The 14,162-nt window shown below is 47.7% G+C and overlaps 1 protein-coding gene across 1 annotated transcript in view; it reads right to left on the bottom strand.

The window, feature by feature from the left end:
- WDR90 (WD repeat domain 90) overlaps positions 1–13,907 on the bottom strand; it is an 81,060-nt gene extending 67,153 nt beyond the window's left edge. The window contains exons 1-6 of the mRNA XM_063142965.1: positions 13,875–13,907; positions 12,034–12,125; positions 9,446–9,622; positions 6,806–6,944; positions 3,847–4,017; positions 1,517–1,640 (exon numbers count right to left, since the gene is read on the bottom strand). Coding sequence (XP_062999035.1) covers positions 1,517–1,640; positions 3,847–4,017; positions 6,806–6,944; positions 9,446–9,622; positions 12,034–12,125; positions 13,875–13,884 — 713 coding nt within the window. The 5' untranslated portion in view covers positions 13,885–13,907. The remainder of the gene's footprint in view (positions 1–1,516; positions 1,641–3,846; positions 4,018–6,805; positions 6,945–9,445; positions 9,623–12,033; positions 12,126–13,874) is intronic.
- Between the last annotated feature and the right edge of the window lie 255 nt (positions 13,908–14,162).

Below are 14,162 nucleotides of genomic sequence, written 5' to 3' on the forward strand. Positions count from 1 at the left end.
AGAATAAAGGCAGGCTGTAAATGCAATAATAAAGAAACACAAGTATTTCTGATTATGGATGTACCCACTCAATTATTAAAAAAAAAATCTGAACTTTTTAGGGATTTTGTGTGTGGTTTTTTTTGCACGCTCTGGATTCTTTGGCACAGAAATAGTGCAACACTGTGGTGGAAGGATGGGATAGACTAGGACTGGGAAGACTCAGGTTCAAATTCCCACTCTGTCAGACCTACCCAACAAGATTATTGTGAGGATACCATGGGAAGGGCAGGAGAGGTGAACTACTGACACCACCCTGAGCTCCTTGGAGGAAAGGCAAGATTAAAAATGTAATTTTAACAATACATTAATAAAGGGAAGAGAGTCAGAGGAAAAGATGAATGTGGTTGGACCTTATGAGATAGGGAGAAAGGAGCCAGTTACCTCCACAACTTTGAGCTCAAAATGGTTTTAAAACTAGGACCAGAAAGTTGTAAAGAAGCTAGGAGGCTTATAAAGACTGAGGAGGAATAAAGCCCAATGAAACACGCGATGTACAGCACTACCATCAAGGTCTTAGAATCATCGAATAGCAGAGTTGGAAGGGGTCTATAAGGCCATCAAGTCCAACCCCCCGCCTCCTGCTCAATGCAGGAATCCACCTTAAAGCATACCTGGCAGATGGCTGTCCAGGGATGCCCAATGCAGTATCAATGCCAACACCGGTCTCTGCGGGGGCATCTCCTTTCTCACTGAGCAGGGCTGGCCACATGTCTATTTGGTTCGGCTGAAATATGACAATGGAAGCAATGACCTAGGGAGGTTGTGGGCTCTCCCACACTAGAGGCCTTCTGTCAGGGATGCTTTAATGTGGATTCCTGCATTGAGCAGGGGGTTGGACTCGATGGCCTTACACGCCCCTTCCAACTCTACTCTTCTATGATTCTATGATCTCCTTGGATTTGGCTGATGTTTGAGTATGTCAAACCCTAGTTATACGTGGGCAGAACACAGAATGCAACAGGTCAGAAATATACATGCCAAGGGTCACTGGGAGGCTGTTCCCCCCGTCTCCCTGGAAACATCATGGCAAGGGGGAAAGCAACTTGGCCCCAGAAATCGAAAATCAGGAGAGCAGCTGCAGGGAGAACACTTCACTCCTCCTGGCCAGAAGCAACACCTATAAGAACTTTGAAACTAAGAACTGAAGCCTGACTTCTGCTTTTTTCCTCCTCCTTCCTCCTTTTTTCCTCTTGTGTCGTGTCTTTTAGAATGTAAGCCTGAGGACAAGGACTGTCTTGTTTAATTGATTATATGTAAACTGCTCTGAGAGCTTTTTTGGCCGAAGAGCAGGGTAAAAATACCGTAAATCAATAAATTAACATGCATAAAAGGAACATAGCACTCAGTTACAACACACACACACACACACCTCTTTAACCTCCATACTACAGACACATCAGTGAGAAATAGAAACAAAAGCAGGAGAGTTGGAATTCCACACAGAACTACAGAAACAGAATTGAGCGAAACATACCTAACATAATCGTAGAGGTCATGCCAAGTTTCGCCTTTTGGCACAGGAAACGCCATTTCTCGCGGCATGGGTGAAACGCCACGCAACGTCAGTTTGGACTGATGGGCCTCAGAGAAGCTCACAGCTAGAAGCACACAAAGGGATGAAGGAGACAGAAGCACTTCTATGAGAAAAGTATTCCAGCCCCTACAACGAGTCTCTGTATATCAACTTCCTGCGAAAACTGCCGTTGTCAAAGGCCAATACGGCAGCAGAATCCAATGGTGTGCCAAGAAACTGCTGCTAATGTCCCAGAATCTGTACCAATGCAAGCTAGTCAGCAGCATCCTATCACTAATTGAAAGTCTGGAGTTCTACATGCTGGGGTTACAGCACATACCGTATTCCTTCGATTCTAAGACGCACTTTTTTCCCTAAATAACAGCTCTAAAAATGGACTGCATCTTAGAATCGATGGCGTCTTAGAATCGAAGCAATACGGTAAGAGGAAAAGTGGAAGCTCCTGCAGCAGCCGTGAGCCATGCGAGCAAGGAGGAGCTGGTTGGGTAAGCGCCTGGTTTTTTGTTAGGCAAATTTATTCGTAAGTCCCATCGATTTCCATGGGACTTACTCGCGTGTCGTCGTCCCCTGGTGCACAGACAAGTAAAGAGCGGGACTGGAGAGTTAAGTTTACTCTTTGTTTCAACGCCCCCCCTTTTTCCCGCGCAAACGGCAGTTTCTTCTCTCACAGAGGGAAAAAAGAAAAGGACACAACCATTAGAAGAAAGTGTGTGGAGGGGGGAGAGGTTGGCTGGGCGGTGAGGGAAGTATTTCTTTGATTCTAAGATGACCTTTTTTCCCAAATAAACATCTCTAAAAATGGGGTGCGTCTTAGAATCGATGGCGTCTTAGAATCGAAGAAATACGGTAGTTAAACTATGGAACTCACCCCCACAAGATGTAGCGATGGCCGCCAACTTGGATGGTTTTAAAAGGAGATTAGACACATTTATGGGGGATAAGGCTACCAATGGCTGCCGGACATGAGAGCGAAATATTACATCCTGTATCAGAAGCACTCTACTTCGCAATACCAGTTGCGGAGGGATGGGGGTTACTACTGCACTCATTGTGCTGTTTGGGGGTTTCCCAGAAGCATCCGGTCAGCCACTGTAGAAACAGAATGGCCGAGTAAGTGATCCTTTTGGTCTGATCCAGCATGGCTCTTCTTGTGTTCCGACCATGCTCTAGCTGTTTTAGTATGTATATTAATTCAAATTCGGGAAATATGAATTAATATGCATATTTTGATGCTATACCGCATCCCAGTGCCTGTATTGATCTCTGGCCTTTTAGGGATGAGGATATGATTGCATTCGGTGCTGCCAGATGACGTGTTTCTCACAACCTCCTGCCTTCTTGGGAGACACTAACGAGGCTTGCTAAGTAATCTACAAAGCTTTATTCAAGTAATAAACATCTCTTCCCACTTGAAGAGAGTCTAACCTCTAGGAACTTTTTCTTAGGTAAAATGATGCAAACTAAGCAAGACAGTTGTCTTTTTAAGAAGAATGGAAAGCCCTTTCCCAAGACGCGTTAACTTCAGAGAGACTAGTTCTGAGGCAGCTTCTGACGGGATGCCAGCCAGGCTGACTTTCTCTCGCCTTCCTTTAGCTCTGCCTGTTTAAGTTTGTGGCATACTCTAGGATTGGCTAACCTCTCCATGCTCTTCCCCTTGGAAGAATATTGGCTTCCCACTGACTGTGTATTGTTTGTTTTTGAAGAGGTAAGCTCTAGAGAGAGTTCATTCCCAGCTGGTGAAGAGCCCGTGAGAGCTTTCTCCCCCACCGGTACAGGCTGGCCTGTTTCTGACACTGACTCCTCTACTTCAGAGTCTGATTCTGACTGATCACCTGAAACGCCTTCTTCCAACCCAGGGGGAGCAGGGCTAGACATGAAACCAGATGCCTCCACTTCCCCACTCATGTCTGAGTCACGCAAGGCTTTGTATATGCAAAGCTTTGCATTGATGCAGCCAAATACTCAGCAACCTGAGTATTTGGCTCCATCAAAGTGACAACTGTGACTCATGATGCTCCTAGCTGCCGCCGCTGTCATCATCATCATTATTATTTTGGCCTTGCAGATCACATCGCTGGGTCAAGCATCGAAAAAGGAAGAGCTGAGAAGGACTTAGGAAGTAAAGGGCAAATCAGAGCCCTAAAACTCAAACATCCTCTCAAGCAGCCTAATCGTTAAGCTGCCTTGACCACAAGGTCTTGGCAGCCGGCAGTTGGCTTTAAACAACCATGAAGAGAGCGGTCTTTGCACGAGCTCTTTTGAACTCTCACCTGGGTCGAAGAGCAAGTCACTAGTGAACAGGTTTTTCACCAGCAGGTTGGAACAGAGCTTGACGCTCTTGAGATGGCTGTAGCTTCGGTTCAAGTACAGGGCGAGAATGTGGCGGAGGTCAAGGAGCAGGCAAGTCCACCGCGCGTTGCTGGGGGCCAGGCCCACCAGATCTGAGGACACAAAACATTTATTTATTTATTTATTTTATTTATTTATTACATTTTTATACCGCCCAATAGCCGAAGCTTCATTTAATTTATTTAAGGATTTTTATGCCGCCCTTCAGCCAAAAAAGGCTCTCACGGCGGCTTACAAAAGTATTTCTTGACAGTCCCTGCCCACAGGCTTACAATCTAAAAGACATGACACAAAAGGAAAGGGGATTGGGAGGGAGGAGGAGGAGGGGGAAAAGGAAAGCAAATTCATGCCAAGCACACGCCTGAGTTTCTGAACGTACTTAACACACACACACACAAATCCTAGCTCCCAAACCTTAAATCAAGAATGGCCATCAGATCTGTCCCCACCCCCCTGCTGTCATTTTCAAATGACTGGTCGTGGGGCAGCTAAGAGTGTGACCCTGGAAGCCTCCAATCTCTCCCAAAACACAAAAAGTACTAGGCAGCCTTAGGGAAACTAAGATTTCTCAGCTTCTGTCCCCAAAGGTTTGATGATAGCTGTCATGGGCTGGGCCCACGGCCCCTTTAAGAGCACATCTTTTGCTTCATCCCAGGGAGAGGGAGAGGGGTTTCTTGTGTCTGAAAAGGGAGTAGCAAGCGAAATGCCACGGCCACGCTGGGCGAGAAGTGCCTGGCATCTGATAATGCCTCCCAGGGCTGGAACCATTGCAGCTGTGCAATGTCTGGGAGCATTCCCCCCTTCGGGAGAGGTGTGGGTTTATTTATTTATTTATTACACTTATATACCACCCCCATAGCCAGGGCTCTCTGGGCAGTTTACAGACATTCTAAAATTGAGATAAAAACAAGTATACAAAATTTAAAATTTTAAAACACAGAACATACACACATAAAGCATTAAAAACCATTAAAAAACTAAACATGTGGGTGATTAAGATGTGCTGCCGTATGCCTGGGCAAAGAGGAAAGTCTTAACCTGGCGCTGGAAAGATAGCAGCGTTGGTGCCAGGCGAGCCTCATCAGGGAGATCATTCCATAGTCTGGGGGCCACCACCGAAAAGGCCCTATCCCTTGTTGCCACACTCTGAGCCTCTCTCGGAGTAGGCACCCGGAGGAGGACCTTAGATGTTGAACGTAGTAACCGGGTATATTCACGTCGGGAGAGGCGTTCCGTCAGGTATTGTGGTCCCAAGCCATTGCTAGGGGGTTTCCATTGGTCAGTATGGGTCTGGTGACAAGGGGTTCCCAGAAAGGGATAAAAGGCTTAGGCACCTAAGGGTCCGGCCTCTTTCCTGTGGGTGTCAGGAGTCCAGCGTATGTGTGGCGAGTTGGGGCATCCAGGCTGGACTGCAGAGGCTCCATGCGGCTGCTATGGGAAGGAGTTTAGCTCGAGTGGCGTAAAGCCAAGTCGGGGTGAGCAGTAAAGGTTGAGTCGCAGAAATTAGGTGTTTGTTTTGTTTTAGACTAGGTTTGGGTACAACTGGGGCAAGGGACCTTGCCAGAGTAACGGCTGGTGGGGGTGGTTAAGCGGGGAGCGAGTGTGAATCCTGTTAGGCTTGAGCGTGTGAAAGGGAAGGGTGAAGTGTCAGTCCCTGCTGTTTATGTGTGTTATTCCTTTGTCTGTGTTCTTCCCCCAAACCTCCTAAGTGTTAACCTTAGCGTGTGGGCCCTTGTGGGAGTGTATGTGTGTAAAGAATAAAAGCGTTTGGTCCCTACTTCTGGAGTGTGGTGTGGTTTCCTTGAGAACCTAGACTGTAAAGGCTTAACAAGCGGCAGTGAAGGGGCGTGTGTCTGGGCTGGCTGAGTGAGATCCCCCCTCTCCAGCCGGGGAATTGCTAAGCCAAACGGAGCAATTCCACTACAATAACTATCACGGTCTCCTTTACAGGAGTGTTGGAAGGATTGCTAAGATGAATTGGAAGTGCTGGGAAAAGCCCAAAGCGTGTATTATAAATGCCCAAGCAATATTATTTTTTTTTGGGGGGGGGGTGTTTGCCAAAAGCTCTACTTCTTCACCCATAGTTACATTCTGCTCGCCCCACAAGATCAACTCACAGCCAAGTCAACAACCTGGCTTCTTGGAGAACCTGGATTTTAGCCACCAGAGCAGTATTCTTCTTGGGCCGCTGGCTCTTTGCTTCTCTCTCATTTTCTCTCTCCTTTTTCTGGTGACTCTCAGCAAAGGCCCTCTAACCTTGCATTATCGTTTGCTTTAGCAGTGGGCTGGCTGCTGTGATCTGGGCCACGGGAGGGGGCTTTGGGAGTGGGGAGTCGGGGGAAGAGGAGGGCACAGGAGCAATCAGCCAATCGGCAGTGGGGGTGGAGGAGCAATGTGGCGGAGGGCGCTGTGACTGGCGAGCTGCAGCGATGCACTGCCTAGACACCAGTGGTGGAGGGGAAATTGAATGTGCAAGCAAGGCAGAGAGGGCAAAGCGGACCTACGCTGGGACATTCTGCCACACTGAGTAGAGCAGAGCAGTCTCTCGGTGACGAGGAAAAGTTGCATCCCGATCCAAGGACCGAGTGAGCCTGCTGGAATTTACCTCCTTAGTGACGGAGAGAGGAGACCTTGGTTGGACAATGTAGAGGGGGAAGAGAGGGCCCAAAATGCCTCCAGCAAAGTTGTTGCTTGATTTGGGGAGAAGGGAGGCCCACACACAACTCGAGAAAGGTTCCCCCAAATAGCCTCGGTAGCAGTGCCTGGATCCAAAGTTCCTCGGGCTTGAAAAATAGTGACCATCACTGCACGGGGTCCAAATCAGAAAGCTCGCAGGGCTAGCGGGGGGATGGGGACGGGGGACTTCAGAAGGCATTTTACCTCTTTTGGAAGGTTTGGCTGTGCTTTCGTAGACCGACCCTCTGGCTGCCCCACAAACATAGGGGAACTGCAGCCACGTGGCTGTCGACTTGAACTCTTTGAAGAGGTTGGAAAACGAGATACGGACCACCTGGCTGTCCTGGAAATAAAGACATACATTCGCTCGGGTCAGGTTTCTCACTGCGCAGGCCGAAAACACTCTGCGCTTCAGAAATAATAATAGTTATCTCAAAATAAACGTTATATCGCGACTCGTAGAGATGTTTGCATGTTTCTGTTTTATTTTGCATAGTTTACTACTTTGCATCATTTAGCTGCCAAAAATGCTTTTCTTTTCCTATGTTGGATGCTGGGGATACAAATCATATAAATAAATAATATAACCGACCTCCAGTCGTAAAGACATTACAGATATTGGTGTATTTATACCGAGGCAGGAGATCTAGCTGAGTACTGTCTACCTGAACTTGCAGCAGGGTTCAAGGAGAGAGAAGAATTTCCCTTCCCTGTTGCCCAAAACCCCTTTTCAGGAATGGCACTGGGGACCTTTTCCATGCAAGCCCATGCTTTCTTTCTTTATTTATTTATTACATTTATATACCGCCCCATAACCAAAGCTCTCTGGGCGGTTTACAAAGGTTAAAAACAGTGAACATTAAAAACAAATATAAAAATTTTAAACCATCAAAAGCATAAAAACAGAAAATATCCATTTAAAACAACTATTCTGGGGTCAGTTAAAACCTCAGCATATGTTGTTAACTGCCTGGGAGAAGAGAAAAGTCTTGACCTGGTGCCAAAATGATAACAAGCGAGCCTCATCGGGGAGATCATTCCATAATTGAGGGGCCACCACTGAAAAGGCCCTCTCCCTTGTTGCCGTCCTCTGAGCTTCCCTCGGAGTCGGCACTCAGAGGAGGACCTTAGATGTTGAGCGCAGTGTACAGGTAGGTTCATACCGGGAGAGGCGTTCCATCAGGTATTGTGGTCCCAAGCCGTGTAAGGCTTTATAGGTTAAAACCAGCACCCTGAATTGAGCTCAGAAACGTACAGGCAGCCAATACAAGCAGGCTAGAGTGGGTCTTGTATGCTCGAACCTTCTGGTTCCAGTTATCAATTTGGCCACTGCATTTTGCACAAGCTGCAGCTTCTGAACCATCTTCAAGGGCAGCCCCATGTAGAGTGCATTGCAGTAATCTAATTTGGAGGTTTACAAGTGAGCCGGGGGTCGGGAGGGGGGGAAGAGAAGCTATTCAGGTCACTGCATTCCCATTCCTGGGCAAAGGAAATCATATTCAGCAGGATTATTATTATTATTATTATTATTATTATTATTATTATTATTATTTCTTACCCGCCTCTCCCTTTGGATTGAGGCAGGGAACAACATTAGAACAGGAATCAATACATCTTAAAAAATCTTGATTTTACATTGATCTGGATAGGCCTGCCGGAAAAGGCTAGTCTTTAAAGCTGCCTTAAAATCACACAGAGAGTTAATTTTACGAATCTCCTCCGGCAGGCCGTTCCACAATCTGGGGGCGACAGAAGAAAAGGTCCTCTGGGAAACTGATGTCAGCCTAGTTTTAGCTGACTGAAGTAAGTTCACCCCAGAGGACCTGAGTGTGTGGGGCAGACTGTATGGGAGAAGGCGATCCCGCAGGGAACCTGGACCCAAACCATTTAGGGCTTTAAAGGTAATGACCAACACTTTGTACTTTGCCCGGAAACTAATTGGCAGTCAGTGGAGTGATTTTAATGTTGGGGTAATATGCTCACCCCTAGATGTACCGGTGACCAACCTGGCTGCCATAATGGGCTCCTGTGATTTCACCAGGCCTTGCCCATGTATTTTCAGGCCTAACTTCACAACCATAACAACTGGGCCAAGGGCAGGGAAGCTCTTTTAGCCCAAGGGTGAAATTTAATTTCAGAGTAGCTCCAGGGAGCTGCATTGCAGCAGTGGGCAGAAAGGCCAAAAATATCAGCATATTTTAGTATAAAAGACTTACTGCCAGTAACTAAGAATTGGAAGAGGCATTTCAAGCTTTCAGAATGAGGGAAAGGTTGGATGGCCATCCAGGGAATCCACCCCTGGACTAGACACTTTCATCTTCTAGAAATGAAAGCTGCCTTGCTCAGGAAGCCAAATTCTGCATCCAGCACCATGCTATTTTTGAAGCAGCTAGCAACAGGATCCTATTATAGAGCCCGCCAGAAAGGCAAACCCTGCTCAATGGTCCAGCAAACAACTACCACTAGGGAACCCTCTTGTGCAAGCACTGAGTCATTGCTAACTCTTGGAGGGACGCCAGCTTTCGCTGACGTTTTCTTGGCAGGCCTTATAGTGGGGTGGTTTGCCGTTGCCTTCCCCAGCCGTTATTATCTTTCCCCCAGCTAACTGGGTACTCATTTTACCGACCTCGGGAGGATGGAAGGCTGAGTCGACCCGAGCCGGCTGCCTGAAACCAGCTTCCGCTGGGATCGAACTCAGGCTGTGGGGAGAGTTTCAGCTGCAGAAACTGCTGCTTTACTGCTCTGCACCACACAAGGCTACTAGAGACCCCTGCAAAACACCTCACATCGTCTTCTTGCTCCTATGACTACAGCACTGGCCATCAGGAGAGAATTCCCGCTCACCTCCGTGGCAACGTCCAGGTGCACCACAAAATATTTGGCTGGGGCCGGCTTGAAGAGAATGTAGAGGTACCGACCAGTAAGGCCCAGGGACTGCGTACTGGTCTTGGGAAGCTGGAGGTAGTTACTTGCAGGAACCGCACCACTGATGCGATACACGGTCCCTTTCAGAGTCTTGTCCTGAAGAGAGAGGATAAAATAGAGAAGATTGGAGCACAAATCTCATAAAAAAAAACCTGCCACGTGGAACAGAGGAATCCAAGAATACCACCTCCAACATGTGATGTGGCGCAAGCACAATGAACACAAGGTTAAGCAAATCCCAGCAAACCATTTTGTTGCGCTGCCTTTGATGTGATGCAGAACCGGAAAGAACAGAGAACAAGGCTCCCGCAAACCCTCCCAGAAGTTTGAGGCCTCCAGTAGCCGAAGGTTTTAACATTTGTGAAAGCAGGCAGGCTTTGGTGTAAAAGCAAATAATGCAGCAATCTTACTGGAACGAAGTAGCTCAGGGTCTGGCCAGTGCCTGGCTGGGACTTTTGCAAAAAAAAAAGCTCAGAAAACTGAAGGATTTAGTAGTGTGATCAGAAAGAAATATCTTTCCATCAGGTTTTTATATAGCAGGCAACAAGACAAATGATAGTGCAGACCTTCTACTTCATTTTGTCCAGAAATACAAAGGCACTCCGCAAAACATTTCTGTATTTCCTATTCCAGAATGCCAAGGGCATCATTTGGTAACAGAATATAACAGAAGCAAGAGGGACTATAGAAGCAGTAGAAAACGACTGTGTCTCTCATTCTGTCTCTCCCACTCCTGGAAGGGAAAGTTCATATGCAGCAGTAGTGCAACCTCACCTGATCACCTGCAAGCTATTTTCACTCACCACAGGTGAACAGGGTACGGACGACTCAACATTTGCACATGATAATTAACCGGGGTGGGTGTAAAGAGGCAATCATCCGTTGTGTTGATTATTGTGTCGTCTGGGGGGCAACGTACAATGGGCACAGAACTCGCAGCACATTCTTTTGTCAATTTAACCCATGGGAGAAAACCAACGGGTTGCTCTGTTGCTTATCCAGAGACCCGTTGATTAAGATGTTGTGTTGAGGGCTCTGTTGTGTGTTCCGTGCGCTATTTAGGTAGGCCATAGAGTTCTCTGGCAGGAGCGGCCAAAAGTGCCCCGGCCGCTCATCTACAGCCAGAAGAACCTTGCAATGCATGCTGGGATAGGGCTGGGAAGAGCACCAGCCGCCTGGAAGGATGATGGGAGTTTCAGCCAAGCGATGGGGCAACATGTCATAGAATCATAGAACAGCAGAGTTGGAAGGGTCCTACAAGGCCATCGTGTCCAACCCCCCGGTCAATGCAGGAATCCACCCTAAAGCATCCCCGACAGATGGTTGTCCAGCTGCCTCTTGAAGGCCTCTAGTATGGGAGAGCCCACAACCTCCCTAGGTAACTGATTCCATTGTCGTACTGCTCTAACAGTCAGGAAGTTTTTCCTGATGTCCAGCTGGAATCTGGCTTCCTTTAACTTGAGCCCGTTATTCCGTGTCCTGCACTCTGGGAGGATCGAGAAGAGATCCTGGCCCTCCTCTGTGTGACAACCTTTTAAGTATTTGAAGAGTGGTATCATGTCTCCCCTCAATCTTCTCTTCTCCGGGCTAAACATGCCCAGTTCTTTCAGTCTCTCTTCATAGGGCTTTTTTTCCAGACCCCTGATCATCCTGGTTGCCCTCCTCTGAACACGCTCCAGCTTGTCTGCGTCCTTCTTGAATTGTGGAGCCCAGAACTGGACGCAATACTCTAGATGAGGCCTAACCAGGGCCGAATAGAGAGGAACCAGTACCTCACGTGATTTGGAAGCTATACTTCTATTAATGCAGCCCAGAATAGCATTGGCCTTTCTTGCAGCCACATTGCACTGTTGGCTCATATTCAGCTTGCGATCTACAACAATTCCAAGATCCTTCTCGTTTGTAGTATTGCTGAGCCAAGTATCCCCCATCTTGTAACTGTGCGTTTGGTTTCTATTTCCTAAATGTAGAACTTGGCATTTATCCCTATTAAATTTCATCCTGTTGTTTTCAGCCCAGAACTCCTGCCTATCAAGATGACTTTGAAGTTTGTTTCTGTCTTCCAGGGTATTAGCGATCCCACCCAATTTTGTGTCATCTGCAAATTTGATAAGCGTTCCCTGCACCTCCTCGTCCAAATCATTCATAAAAATGTTGATGAGCGCTGGGGGAACACCAGTAAAGTAACGCACGGTGAGTTGCCTATTCCCCCTTCCGTTGCGTAATGTGTCCATCTGAACGCGACCACAATGAAAGCTGTATATAAAACGCAGGCGCCACACCAAGCAGGATATAGCGGTATGAAAGCGGCAGATGGCCTGTGTCAATGGACCCCAACAGTTGTCAGCACACTTCGATACCGCTATAAAGCAGTCGTGTGGCTCCTGCCTTTTATATACCGCTTTCATGGTGCAATATCCTGCTTGGTGTAGATGAGGCCCAGGTGAGTGCCTAACCCCAAGGCTACATTTAACGCCGTAAGGAAGACCAGGAACCGTTGACATTACCATGAAAGCTGTCACATCGCCCTCTTTGGTAGACCTTTTCCATTCCTCCACTTTAAAGTGCTTGAAGACATTCAGATACGGGTGCTGCCACACTGCAGAGAAAACACAGCAGTTAAACTGGTCATGTCATGCCGGCTGTTTAAACTACTTGCTCTGACTGCATAGTCAAAAAGGGGAGGGACACCCTAAGACAACTGTCAGGGAGAGCAAAATTGCAGGAAAGTGTCGTTTGCTGGATTTCTGCCTGTGAAGCACCAGAAAAAAAATATTATTTCCTGGCAGGATTTCCTGTGCGTTTAGTAGCTGCGTGGCAGGCACAAATCAGAGATGAGAGAAAGTTACAGTATTATTGTTGTTATACTATTGTTTTTCTAACATAGTTCTTGCACACTTAACAACTGCATAATAGGCAGGATGTAGGGTGACCCTATGGAAAGGAGGACTGGGCTCCTGTCTCTTTAACTGTTGTAGTGAAAAGGGAATTTCAGCAGGTGTCATTTGTGTGCATGCAGCACCTGGTGAAATCCCCTCTTCATCACAGCAGTTACAGCTGCAGGAGCCCTGCCCTCTTATTTATTTATTTATTTATTTATTGCATTTATATACCGCCCCATAGCAGAAGCTCTCTGGGCAGTTTACAAAAGTTAAAAACAGTAATCATTAAAACAAATATACAAAGTTTAAAAGCAAAAAAAGCCTAAAAACAACAGTACCCTTATAAAAACAGCTTGACCAGATACAAACGAGGGCAGAAAGTCTTCAATGCAGGGACCTGAAGATGATGCCTGGAAAATTTCTGCCTGTTATGCAGTTGTTAAATAATTATTATAACACATCAACACCTATTCAAGCAGGGCTCCGTGCACTTCAACAAAGATCTTGACAGGCAGCCATCCAACCGGTGAAGGCTTTCGATACGAGGACGGAGGCACTACCTGGTGGATTTCTACCCGTTATGCAGCTGTACAATAACCATTATAACACACACACACACACACACACACACACCCCTATTCAAGCAGGGCTCTGCGTACTTCAACAGCGACCTCGGCAGGCAGAAAACCAACTGGCGAAGGCTTTCATTATGAGGACGGAGGCTCTACCTGGTGGATTTCTGCCCGTTATGCAGCTGTACAATAATCAATATAACATACACACCTATTCAAGCAGGGCTCTGCGTACTTCAACAACGACCTCAGCAGGCAGAAACCCAACCGGTGAAGGCTTTCGATACGAGGACGGAGGCTGTACCTGGTGGATTTCTGCCCGTTATGCAGCTGTACAATAACCATTATAACACACACACACCCCTATTCAAGCAGGGCTCTGCGTACTTCAACAGCGACCTCGGCAGGCAGAAAACCAACTGGTGAAGGCTTTCGATACGAGGACGGAGGCTCTACCTGGTGGATTTCTGCCCGTTATGCAGCTGTACAATAATCAATTTAACACACACACCTATTCAAGCAGGGCTCTGCGTACTTCAACAACGACCTCGGCAGGCAGAAATCCAACCGGTGAAGGCTTTCGATACGAGAACGGAGGCTCTACCTGGTGGATTTCTGCCCGTTATGCAACTGTTAAATAATCAATATAACACACACACACACACACACACCTATTCAAGCAGGGCTCTGGGCACTTTAACAACGACCTCGGCAGGCAGAAATCCAACCGGTGAAGCTCTTCACTGCGGGAGCAGAAGGCTACACCTGGTGGATTTCTGCCTGTCGCGCAGCTAGCTAAACGCCCGGCCAAGGCACGGGGAGGGGAGCTCCGTGGGGCTGCCCCCTTTTGGCTCCACCCGACCCCCATATCCCCGGCTCGCCCAGCGGAGATACCTTTGGCCATGGCTGCTCCTCCAGCCTTCCTCCCTTCCCGCCGCTGCCCGCGAAGAGCCCGCCGCCCCGCCCCGCCCCCCCGCAACCATAGAGTCGCCTCAGCGTGTGAGAGCCAGCAAGGGGGCTAGAGAGGCCGCCCCCCGGCCCATAGAGCTACGCCTGAGCGAAGACATGAGCACCCACTTCCGGTATCAGCACCCTGCAGCCTTACCCAAGCTGCTGCCTTTCAGATGTGTTGAACTACAACTCCCAGCATCATGCTGGGAGTTGTAGTTCAACACATCTGAA

The sequence above is a fragment of the Elgaria multicarinata genome, chromosome 17 (genome assembly GCF_023053635.1).
Source record: "Elgaria multicarinata webbii isolate HBS135686 ecotype San Diego chromosome 17, rElgMul1.1.pri, whole genome shotgun sequence".
Classification (NCBI taxonomy): domain Eukaryota; kingdom Metazoa; phylum Chordata; class Lepidosauria; order Squamata; family Anguidae; genus Elgaria; species Elgaria multicarinata.